The following is a 13,153-nucleotide window of genomic DNA, read 5'->3' as shown; positions in this document are numbered from 1 at the left end:
TCCTCACGGAGTTGGTATGATGGTTTGATTATGATCAGCGTTTCACTGAGTATGCTATGTTTAACAGTTACCGAGTTAGATTGCAATTCATCGTCTTCTTTTGAGCCAAAGGACTATAGACGTCATTAATAAAGAGTCAAACGATGTACAGCCTGACACAAGCCTACAAACGTTTATTAGAAATTATAGAACTAAGAATGTCATTATAATGTTTACTATCACACGTCACGCCTAGATATCGCTTTGTGATTGGCTGAGGGCTTTTCTGGTATTTTCAATATACCCCCCTTAAAAGTGCGTAACATTTTCTATGTACCCCTCCGCTGGGATTGCCAAACTCATTTGGTACTTCGTTGTAGTAATTCTTTATCTCGACTTACAATGAATCACGTACGATATACGGAAATTACCGATATTTTGCTAATGCGATGGAAGGGAGATAACTTCAGTTAATTCGGTTTCTTAGCAAATTCTAGCAATGGCTACAAAAAGTTTTGTACCTTTGCTTCAAACAATTCAAAGTTAACATAGGGAACATAAACAAACATCGAGGATACATCAACCCATGTTCGCCTCTTGGCCAGTGAACAACTTGTATTGTGTGTACGCTAGGTGGAGAAGAGATACATGATACAGAAGAGATAATGCCTTGTCTGTCTGTCCTCTTTCGACCACATTGGACGTACAAATTGAATCTGCTTTCATCTGTGATGAGCACACGAGACCACTGGTCATGATGTCTACTCCATCTCACACGCTCTTGCCTCTGACGTGGTGTTAGTGGTGGACGAAATGCAAGTCGCCTACAGCAGACTCCGGCAGCCTTTAAACGTCGACGACCGGTGCTCATGGATATCCTTACATTGTCAACATTGGCGTGTTCTGTTGGAAGATCTGCTGCGTTAAGGAATAGGTGTCGTACCGCAGCGTTAATCATTTGCTTATCATCTAAGACTGCTGACTATAGTTTGAATTCTTGAAATCGCTGTCACAGTCGACTAACAGCACCCTGACTCACATAAAAGCGGATAGCAACCTATTGCTGAAGTTGACCAGGCCTATGGTCTGACACTCTCACAGTTCCTGAACCACATTATTTTCCCTACATCCTAGCCTCCCTGCAATGCTCAAGTCCTAAATGAAGCAAGTCTAGATTCCCCCCAGGCTGAGTATCCCTGGTCTCCCTGGGGCTCCTTTTCAATTTATATTAGGTTTGTTGGTTGTCATCAAAATTTATGATTATCTATTCAAAGACTAAGCATTAGTCTAGGTTGGACACCTTTCAGCCAGTGTCAACAAATCGATTTCCATGTCCACATTTTGAATAAAATGTGTGTCGTTTGAAACAGAATGTATCGGACATTAAAGAAATAAATGTGGTTTTTTTTACTGTTTAGAAGGTTTGTAAAAAACCGCAGTTGTATTTGTTTGAAACAAAAACGAAGATTTCACTTTTAAGAATTGTTACTAATAGCTTGGCCCTTCATTAATTACGCTTAGGGCGTGAATTTAGCCTTCCTTCAACACCATTGCTGTGGCGGTTGGGTATCCTAGCAGTTAAAGCGTTCGCTCTTCACGCCGAACACCCGGGTTCGATTTCCCATATGGGTACAAGGTGTGAAGCACGTCTGGTGCCCCTGGGCGGAAGGTGTCCCCCGACGGAAAATTGCTGGGATATCGCCAAGGGCGGCGTAAAACTAAATTCACAATACCGGGGTTGATGATACTAATAACGTGTAATTCTATTGATATATTTGGAACTACAAATACCCCTGAATACGTCTTATGAAAGTATTCAGAGAATATTTAACTAGTACAAAAAGTACAAATTTTTCTCTTTCCACGTCTCACATGATACACGGATTAATTGTATGTACTCCACACTGTGGAAACCTTCTCCGTCTATACATGTTTGTCTGTGTGGTGACCACTGATCAGCTGGTCAACAACAAATCTCTGTGAGTAGTTGAGAGTATGTTAATGGAAAGTCGGAGTATGACGCATATTTCCGCCAAATGACATCACTGATAAATTTTCACACTTTGGCGATACATCCATGTGTCTCTGGTTCGCAGTTTGCATAAGGAACTAGCTGTGGCTTAAGGTACTATAGGTAGAGATTTTGTGTTTTTGCAGATGGGTAATGTCTTTATAGTACCCTCAAATTGCCTTGATATACATTGTCATACGTGTACACCGATCATACATTCGCCACCAAAACAAGCACGCGATCAGTGCAAACGCAGGCGGACAGTCACCCCATCACTGCACCTCTGCAGGACAGTGATTCCGGTGGGGTGGGGTGGGGGTGGGGTGTGGTTTTACGCTACATTCAGAAATGCTCCCGCTATATGGCTGTGGTCTGTGAATAGTCTGTACCAAATCAACATCATGAGTATCGATCTCAAAAAGAGCAATTCTGGTTCAGCCAAACCAGTCCTTGATATCAATAGTAACGACCCATACTATAAGGGGAAAGTGACGCTTACTTATTGCGTCGCACATTTCATCCATCGAACTGAAACCATCCATTATCGGAATTAGAGTAATATAACAATAATTTACAAATAACAATAATGATTGATTAGAAATCACATGAAAAGCGCATATAATACTCCAGTGGTGGATCCCCGTTTTTTCCTAGGTCATGTTCTGATTCTCAATCAACACTCCCCACTCTTTGCCCCCCGGAAGTTGAAAATGACAAAAGTACAAAACACACGCACGCACGCACGCACGCACGCACACACGCACGCACACACGAAATCCTATCTTATGTCTTGTCACAACGATAATGTACCCGTGACGATCTGGGTTAGAACTGATCTTCAGTCACCCATGCTTTTCGTAAGAGGCGACTAACGGTCAGACTCGGATCGATTCCCATATATTTGATCACTGCAATGTCTTGTCTGCTAGAATATTTACAGATCGCCGCCATATTACGGCGACAAACAACAAAAGAAAAAGAAACTAAAGGCACAACGTATAAAGTACAATCCCAACACAACTGCTTTCAGGAATGTTACATAACAAATGTTAGATTAAAATATATCGCTGGTTATTACGTACGTACAAAACTATAAAGAATTGTACCACATGGCGTACTGACCAACAATGCTGCAAGGTTTATGTTGCAGTTACACCATTTATGCAGTGTTGTTCAACCTAAGATGTGATTTTATGTAACTGTTTTAGGCTTATTATTAACATGTTAATTTCATGAGTGAATAACCAGTATAGTAAAGAGATTAGAGTTACCTCCCCTGCTCCACTATCGCGTTGTGTCAGCCCTGCTTTACTATCTCTTGTTCAAAACTATTGACAGGTGAACCAGGATATTCAGGGCACCTGTACCACTGGCCAGTCAGCATGTTGTGGTCTTTGAGTCGATATGTACGGCTCGTGGTTACTTCTCAACTTGGACCTGTGTGTAACCGCAAGTTCTCGACACTGACCGGTGCGTCTGCAGACATGCATCTACATTGGGCGTCAGGGAGCGCTCCTTGATGGAAGGTGATGATCGTCCTTGAGGAGAAAGAAGTGAGAGATTATCCCAACAAGAGGCTGAGGTTTACCCTTGAAGACCTGAAGTCTGATGAGGTCATGAAACTGAATCCGCGAGGGCAGGTGAAATTTAGTGCATCAGATATAATAGGCTATCTTTTCAATCGTCACCGTTGTGTTGTGTTTCTCCTTCCCATGAGACGTGTTTTTTCACTCTGATACAACGCACTTCGTGCTGTGTCCCTATCGTGCCGAAGAAACTGTGGGGTTTTTTTGTTGTTTTTTTCATCATGTTATGTTGTACAAAACATCCGTTACACTTTACTCGTTATTGCAGTTAAACGGGTTTTATTGTTGTGTTTTGTTGATTATTGTTTATGTATACAACCAAAAGCATGTATTTTATGTCTGCCTTCTACTGACCGTGACTTTGTATATGTATAGTGACGGGTTGTTCAGGAATGTCACATTTTGAAATATTTAATTGTATTTGTTAATCAAGTGATAAAATGCATTAGGAATGTGTATTCAAAACGTGTGTTGCTACTTGAAGGGAGATATAATTATGTGAATTAATTTTGTTTAAGCAAAAGCAGTACTGCTGCATGAACATGAATGATATGGAAAGAGGAAGGAAAGATTCAGCAACTTTTCATAGAGTAAGAAATACTGTCTTTTACCAAGTTGTTTTGTTTCCCCCAGGTGCCGATCTTCCAAGATGGCAGCACGGTGTTGAAGGAATCCGGTGCCGTTTGTCTGTACCTGGAGGTAGTGTTCTTCTCTGGGAGTATTCAGAACACTGTACAGTGTGAGAGAGTGACTTTAGGTTTAGGCCACCTTTAGCAATATTCCTGCAATAACACGGTGGCAGACACCAGAAATGGGCTTCACACATTGTGCCCATGTGGGAAATCGAACCCGGATCTTCAGCGTGATGAGCGAACGCTTTAACCACTAGGCTACGTACCCATCGCCTCAGAACATTGCACAGATTTGGCCGAAGATAACATGATTACTCTGATTATGAAACATTTTGTTGGGTTTTTATGAGGTTTCTTATTTGGTCCGATGGTCGAGTTCGACATGTGTGTTGCCTGCGCAGGACAAAACTCATGAATTACAATTACTAGCTTGCCTGCTACAGACACTGTTCTTTACGGACTACCATCGTGTTATAGAAATAATGTTAAGTGGCGGTTAGAAATAGCAAATCAGCGATACGTTGTTTTTGGCGTGTAGACTTATTTCCGTCACGGTTGGTGCCTTTACCACTTCGATTCGGAAATTTCCATCTTTGAAAATAAATGAAACCTAAACCGATCAAACTTACCTATGATAGACAACTTTGGATGTAGATTAAGATGCATTTAAACCTTGAGATATAATTTCCAGAACAGTATGATAGTGCAGCCTTTTCGTTTTACATTCCGAACTCCCCGATTCACTATATTCTGCAAGTAAAGACATCAGATTTGCATGTCATATTTGTTTATAATGGAATGTGTCCACTATTTAATGGTGCAGTGAATCTTCGTGTGTCCGCACCATCGATACCCGACCGTGCCTCATATCTGGCTTTCCTTCAACTTGACACAAAGAACCCAGTGATGTGATATGAGTCATGGGTTCCGTATTTGTAAAGTGAGATGAGCATTCGTCTGTTCTGTTCATAAGGCAAGCTTCAGAATCAAGGCACCAAACTCCTTCCGGATGATTGCTCACTTCGGGGCGCAGTGTTGCAGAGAATGTATGAGGTGGGTGGCAGTAGCTGACACAGCAGTCAGGGGAAACTTCTTTTAGCCTGCATATACATATATTTTGGTGTTTGGTTGTACTTATTATCCCGACATGGTCCAGTATCATATGTATATAAAGTGTGTCGTTGTTGCAGTATCTACTTCGACTTTACCTACACTGCCAAAATATACATAAGTATATTCGACTGTACTTGAGTTAGTGGGTGAAAGGTTGAGGCTGTACGTGAGCCGTCAGGGCTAAGGAATCGTGTGTAGTGGGTAAGTGTAGGTTTTGAACGCACGACGATGTGACATGAGGCTTATGGGCAGGTAGACTGTTGCAGGGGTATCGAATCATTCCTGATATTTGCCAAGTATCTGTTTATTATTTGACTAAATTCAGAGTTGTGGGTGTGGCGGCAAGGGTATGTCACGATAAAGCTGAGGAAGATTCGGGTACAGGCGATGCGATTGGTGAAAGTGAAATTGGGTACTGCAGGTGCAAGTGAGACCATTTTTGGAGTTGAGATTAAACTGTTTGGGAGATGGAGACTAAGCTTGGTTTGGCGATGGGTGGAGATGTGTCTGGGAGGGGGATTTATTTGAGATGAGGTTGAGCGCAGATTAGCTACAACCGGTTATGGTGGAAATGAGACTTTGGATAGGATGGGGTGAGGGAAAGACACCAAAACCATTGTTCCATGTTTTAATGTCCATCCTTGTTCAGCTATAAATGTGCTAGATGAAATGTTACCCTGCTTGGACTTCACGCCAGACAGACAACATTGCTCTGACAATCCTGGGGAAGGTTGGTCATGTCCGGTTCCTCTTCCCCAAGGACGAGATTGACGAGGTACGTGATCCTGCTTAAGGAAATACGCGAAAATGATAAAATACAACATATGGTGTGGATTTACTACTTGTTTAATATTTACAACACGCCGTGATATGTTGGATTGAGATGTACAGAGTTACCTTAACATATCGCTTTATCTCCTTATTCTCTGTTATCTCAATCTGTAAGCTCTAAAACTATCTGACTTGCTTCCTGTACATACTCACAGTTTTGCTCATAATGATTATTCTTTAATTCATCTGATGAGGGGACCAGAAGTAGCCCCTAAACGTGTTGTAAATATTAAAGAAGCTGTAAATCCATACCACGTGATGTCATGTTACCTTAAATCTTTTCAATGACCATCAAACATCTTATAAACTACTTCGTATAAAAATATGCCCTGTCCTTGCCAATACAAACAAGCATACACATAATACAGTATGTGTCTGATTTCATAAACGACACAACCGATATTTATTTTTCTCACATCCTGATCTCCTCGAAGAAAATCAGTGCCGCGCCGCTAAACTAATATTCCTCATAAGCATTTGCGAGAAACACAAAAGAAGTTATCTCTGCGTAAAACCTCACGTGCACCTAAATGAAGCGGAAGAGATACAGAAGCCAACTAAATCTCTGCAATATGGTCAACAAAATGCACGAGTGGCATGGCATTCAGTAAAGGATTGGGTGACAGATTGAAAAAAAACAACATGTCCATGCAAAAATTTAGTGTGTAGAGTTACTTCCCCTGCATTGGACTTCAATCTCAGAACGACACTTCATATAAGCAAGATTCCAACTTATATAAATTGCAGTCAAGGTTGCATTCACAAGCATCAGAGAAGACAAAAATGATTTCAAAATCTATAAAACAATGACACCCAAAGGTATAGAAATGGTAAAATAATGTTTTGCAAAAATCAAGTAGAGAATACCGAGTAAATGTCCTGCTATCAGGAAACTCACCATTCACTCTTTTTCATAAATCTCTTTTTCATTAATTAATCTACAGACACTCCCCATTACATTGAACAGTCTTTGCTATCTTCCATGATTATGTTGTTCAACTGCAAAACTGTCAAGCATGTACACTACTGTATGGACATGGAAAACTGGGGGAGATAAAACGTTTCCTTGTTTTGGCTTCCTTAACTGTCGGAACCAATTGTAAACCATATCTCTTTGCTGTTCACTCATCAGGTAGGAATACTCAGAAAGGTACAGAGTCTGGCCACCTCAGCTCTGTCAAAGTCGAAGCAGCGTCAATCTACTAAATGGAACAAGGACTTATATCTTGGAACATGAAGATTGTACACAGAATTATCTACCTTGGCACTGACCAATATGAATGAATTTCCAATATGTTGTGTAATGCAGCACTCAGGAATAACATGTTGGATCACCATGGCTTGAAAATATTTGAGTGAGAATCAGACAAACCATCGATCGATGCATCCAGTGGCCATGTGGTGCTGTATCAGTAACTTTTCATATCAGTTTGCTCACATAATGTAACAGGTTGCTAGGGACCCTGTGTAACCAGAATGTGAGCTAACTGCCAGTGAAGACCTTGAGGACAGCTCCTTAAGTTCAGTTTCAACAGAAAGCAGTTTACTATGTCAAAGGTTCATCATTTGATCAGTGTAACTCGACACACCTGTCAGTAAATTCGTCTTAATTAACATTATTTGAGAAAACATAAAAATGGATTTCTCTTGGTGAGATCTACTGAAGTGATGTCTAAATGACCTGAAGTGAGCGAAGCTTGATAGAATGGACTCTTCCAAACCAGCATAACATTGATACTGTAGATTTCATCTTAACAAGGATGGACAACCATGGTTTACAACCATAGTTTACAACCATAGTATAATGAAGTCTTATTGTAGTGAAAGTGAAATTATGATGAAGTGAAAGCATCTTCTTTGAAAGCAGTGCTGGTTTAGATAGCTTCCGCAGCTGGCTACAACAGGCACTTGTGTCTTAAAGTACACAAGGTTCATCAAAATGTGAAAAGCACAATAGCCAGTTAAGGCTTCTTAAATAAACATCGATGAAAATGCAACAAAAATGCCTGTTTTGTTATACTGGTAACAGTTGGAGTTGATTTCAATATTCTGAAACCAAGATGGCTGCCCATAATTTATCCTGTCAATCCATCATTACTTAAGGCTACTCACTTGTCAGAATACACTTTGGTATCAGTTCCTGACTATGTTCTAGACTAATCTATGAGTAATTTTTAAATTCACACCAAGACCAAATGTTTACATGACAATCCATCTTTTCTTGGCATGTTACAGACAACAGTATCGTAGAAGTGATATATGCTTGCATTGAATTTAAGTCAATCATATTTGCTTAATTCTGTTCAATCTCTGAAAATCAATTTATATTCTTGCATATGGATTTTTCAATTTCAAAGTATACATTCGGCTTTTTATGTCGAATATTGTGCAACAGAGTTAACTTCTACCACTTGTGGACGTAAAACAAGGTATGACATCTGGACAAGGATAACAGATTGGGATGAATGACTACATGGAAATACAAAATGAATAAATGAAGGCTTAGGTTAAAAAAATTATTAAGAAATATACGATTTTATTAAAACCACCAACAATACAAAGTTAGCACCCCTCCCGATGCTGTTCCAAGCAACATTCAACTCCAATCTTTACCACTAGCAGCACTGTAGCAGACAGTAGGGAGAGGGAGCACCTCACCAATGAAATCAATTTTTGGCAAAAGAAACGAACCTGAAACTGACTAGCTTGAAGGCGGCTGCTCGACTAGCGAGCAACTAATCAAATCATGCTTCGGACTGATTTGGAGCAGGGTTCTGATTGGACCATTCAATACTGTCCGTGTACGAGACGTATGTTGGGAGACACCAGCTGTCCCGCACCTGCACTGGTTGGTACTTGGCCACGGCACTCACTTTGGGGCGGTTATAAGTATGAGATTTGGCAATGTACTTACAAGACTCCTCTTCTTCTGTGTAGGCGTAGATTGTGACACACGACACCACAAAACCCAGAAGCTGCAAGCAACACAGCAATATTGATCTATTAGATCACATTTCGAACTTTCTTTCCGAAAGATGCAGGCATGGAATTTTTCACTCATTTCACTCTGTACTTAGGAGTTAAAGTATCTCAATCCAATCACTCCCAAAAAGACTTACGACACCTTTCAACCATACACACAAACAGTATGGGGAATACATTTCTTCAGGAAATACCATCAAGTGCAAGTGCAAAATGAAGTAAAATTACAATATGCCACCTTAGTCCTATATCCATATTTTAGGATCTATGCCTGTGGATGCACATATATTTCTTACAATGTTCTCCACACAAGAAGTGCATGTCTGTGTTTACCCATAACCATAATAAAGACTCATTTTATGACAAACAATTTCTTTTATTTCATAGGTGCGAGATTTTGAAATACGGTCGGTATCAGTTTATCATCGTTGTAAAACAGCAGTAACAGTAGAAGAATCTATATGAAAACGTCACACACATGAAATAGAAGAAGTTGTTATTCACAACATTTGACATTATTGTACTTCTCTACTTCTAAAATGAATCTCAAAGAAGTTACCCATTACCCTGCTTTGCCAGACAATTGTTTGGCACGAGGAGGACTCACCGATAAACAGACACTGCACAGCAGCATGCAATAACTTCCACATAATAGTACTGGAGGATGCAGCCATCCACAAACTCCTCTGGTGGGATGGGGCGGCTTGCCTCGGGAGGCACGGAGCTCATCCACGATGTGTTGGTCACTGTGCACCCTACTCCATGTTCCAACCACCAACTCTTATTTTTTGTTCCAATTGTTAATATGTACAACTCTTTGTCCTGGAACAAAAGGCAGCAGATTTTTTCATACCTCTCTATCGGGTTATGAATGGTTTTACATATATGACAGATTTAGAATGGGCATGAAGATTTTCACGAAAGAAATCAACAACATACGTTTCAGTGCTGTCCCCATTAATTCCATGAATCACTTAAAATGCAATAACTAATTGGCATTACCAATTCCGACATATTTTTTTCTAAACGTATGTCTTTTCAACTGCCAACTTGCCCCAACTGATACATGCTTTCCACTGTCTGCAATGTACATACTTTGCCTGCCATTACAATACTATGTATACGAGCCATTGCCTTATGGACAATAAACCAAACCACCATCTTGATCTTGATATTCTGTAAGTCATCATACACCTAACATGCCTAACACTGACTGAAATTTCAATATCATCTCTACACAGGTCTGGAAATTCAACCCTACTAACTCCATGGCTTTAATACCCTTTCTCATGACTCAGTTCCCTACATCACTGACATTGATGGGAAATATTTTCTTAGAGCCATCTTGGATCAGTGCATGAAGACTACAGGGATTTTAAGTCATTCATGGTGCAGGTACACCCGTCATTAAACACACACTGATGTACAGGAGGCTTCCATCTTAGGTACCCTGTCACTCCCGTCTAAAGTCTCCAAAATGTTGAAAATTACACCACCACACCCCCCACCCCACCACTCCCACCTCCAGATAGATACAGATAACAAAGAGGTTCCATCCCAGCCACAACAAGCTCCAAACTGTATACTGAAACACAAGATATGACAGTATTGAGTGCATTCATCAGCACAGGAAATCATCTTTTTCATTCCTTGTCATACACAAATTACACTCAGCCATGAGAAACACCTTTCATGGATACCAGTAACCTCAATACTGCAATAGTCGGAGCCAACAGTTCATGGAGCCACCTGGAGCCAATGTGTCCAGTGTTGCCTACTTCCACATCTATGTTTCTGCTACAGTAACTTTCATAATCATGTTTCAGGCCTGGCCGCGTCATACCAAAAGAGATTAAACACTAGTACTCGTTGGTCCCTGTCTGGCACTTGGCTTTAATGGCAACAAGAATAGTGTCTGACTATTTGACAAAACCAGCAGATTCGTCAACGGCCCGATGGAAGTCTACAACCTTCCGGCCCCAGTGTCTGACTGTGTATTTAACAATGACATTGACTCAAGTTGTCATATGTGACATGTCACACTTGTCTACTGTTCATACATTTTACGTTTGTTAATAATTTCACTTCCAATTATAAGCATTGCTATCTCTGAAGTGTGTGGTCAATTTTTACTCTATCGGTCCTGTAATTTTTTTGTGGATCAGACAGACATCTGGAACTTACAGGACCCAAGGTCATGTTAACGTGAAACACCATTCGTGAACACTGCAAGGACTGGTCGTCCCGGAGCACTCTATGTCGAAATGGGGCCTCATCCTTAACTTTGGCATGGTATCTCAGTGACCTTACATAATTCCAGCATAAACCAATGTTATAAACTATACATTACCAAGCAAGGTATATGAGGTAACCATGCTAATAAACTATGACATTTATGCTGCTCTTCAACATCTTCAATAAATAACCATGCATCATCAGGATGTATGGCAAAGCTCCAAAGAAGGCCAAAGTTTCAGATTTGTGCCTGATAACCACACACACCATAGTAAAATACTACACCATCACAGAGTATTTCAGCAGGGTAGAAGTAAGATTCTTGCCAGTCTTTCCGCAGTTCAAATCATGTTGGCCAATATTCAAGTCCGCTCATGACTTAGGGTGAAATGGTAGAGTACGTAAGGTGTACGCATGACGGTCTCCCGTCACTAATAACATTTTTTCATATGGACTACTCTTCTTGTTGGAAGTACAATCATTGGAAAACACGACCACTTCTACCGATGTAAAAACAGATTTACGCTTTATGTTTGCTGCTCTAGCAGCAGATCGTGTTCGCACCCAATCCAGGTGGTTCCACGGTGATTGAATTAATTAGGGCGAAGCGCTTCAGTTGGTACCGCGGAGCGCACTGTCTCGCGAACAAGAGACGATAGGCCGTCTCGCGTACACGTTACGTCTCGGACTATAAACTAAAGCCCGGGCTTACACATGATCGTTGGTGAAAAGGTTGAGCAAGCCCTCAATACCATTTACTATCGGACTTGCGCCTGTTTACACACAGATTTTAAAAAAAAGGAAAAAAAGGAAAAAACACAAACTTTGCAGAATTTTGTTATATTTTTTGTCAACAAGATATAACAAATTGTTTAACAAACCATCATTATTCTCATTCGATAGTGGAAGATTTGTGACATGGGTGCGGCAACAGCTCAGGTAACAGCGAGGTAAGCGAGAGACACGGGCAAATTTGTTTATCCTACTGATTGAGCGATTGATTCAACTCAAACAATGACGTTTACTGCTGATTTCAAAGCTTTAATTTAAGGTCTACAAATTCTTCATGTAAACAGATGTAAGCATTATCAATACAACGGCACACTATCTTCACACACTAGCGTCCAGGACATTTTCGTCTGAAAAGCAACTTGTCCAGAACACAATCAGAAGTTAACATATAGCAAGAATAGACACTTACCATTACACATATTGCAAATAGAAATGGAAATTCAACATTCCCCCTCAGTATCTGAGTATCAACTTTGGAAACTGCTTCATAAGTTCAGATTTCGGTACACCACAGTTAGCAGGGAAGTGGGACGTGTTCTTTGTGAAAGATCAGATGTGCGAATGAGACATAATTATTTACGCCCCATACGTCAAAAGAAGGAAGAGGGGTTTGAACCTGTTTATCTTGATATGATTGGGTGAATGCAAGCCACACTGCAGAAACGCAATGGGTCGATAGCACTGAAGAGGCAATAAGCAAAGGAGAACGACTCATTGTACTTCATGCAGGTTGTAAATCTGTAAGATCTGTAAAATAACGCGTTCCTATCCCCTTTTTCGTATATTTCCCGGTTGCCTCCGAGACAACGATTGTGAATTAGAGATTTTAAGCAATGAGTGTGAGTGAGTATGTGATACAAAGTGAATTTTACAAAGGAAATGGGCTTCACACGTAACACGAATGTGGTGAATCGAAACCTAGGCGTGTTCAGAACCGCGATTGCCTCCCACGAGCGCTCGAATGGGTCCTGAACGAGCGCGAGCGCTTGGTC

The 13,153-nt window shown here is 40.7% G+C and overlaps 1 protein-coding gene and 1 long non-coding RNA gene across 2 annotated transcripts; one reads left to right on the top strand and one right to left on the bottom strand.

The window, feature by feature from the left end:
* Positions 1–3,255: 3,255 nt before the first annotated feature.
* Positions 3,256–8,155, top strand: LOC137277927 (uncharacterized). Its single transcript, XR_010956634.1, has 3 exons — positions 3,256–3,630; positions 4,210–6,096; positions 7,285–8,155. It is a non-coding gene; the product is annotated as an uncharacterized lncRNA (long non-coding RNA).
* Positions 8,156–8,896: 741 nt separating this feature from the next.
* Positions 8,897–11,333, bottom strand: LOC137278859 (sodium/potassium-transporting ATPase subunit beta-1-interacting protein 2-like). The gene is made up of 4 exons (XM_067811364.1): positions 11,319–11,333; positions 10,657–10,719; positions 9,777–9,956; positions 8,897–9,127 (listed from the first exon to the last, which is right to left on the bottom strand). Exons 1-4 carry the CDS (start codon positions 11,331–11,333, stop codon positions 8,897–8,899), a joined length of 489 nt encoding a protein of 162 aa, XP_067667465.1.
* Positions 11,334–13,153: the final 1,820 nt, after the last annotated feature.

Source organism: Haliotis asinina, chromosome 3 (assembly GCF_037392515.1).
Source record: "Haliotis asinina isolate JCU_RB_2024 chromosome 3, JCU_Hal_asi_v2, whole genome shotgun sequence".
Taxonomy (NCBI): Eukaryota; Metazoa; Mollusca; class Gastropoda; order Lepetellida; family Haliotidae; genus Haliotis; species Haliotis asinina.
This window is presented reverse-complemented; position numbering and strand designations above follow the sequence as displayed.

Bases quoted from the DNA above. Each gene is read 5' to 3' on its own strand.
- LOC137278859 (XM_067811364.1), bottom strand. The intron at 9,957-10,656 runs GTGGGAGTGGTG...CTTTTGTTCCAG, and splicing joins TTATCTGTATCTATCTGGAG to GACAAAGAGTTGTACATATT. The intron at 9,128-9,776 runs GTTATTGCATGC...TGTTGCTTGCAG, and splicing joins TCCAGTACTATTATGTGGAA to CTTCTGGGTTTTGTGGTGTC.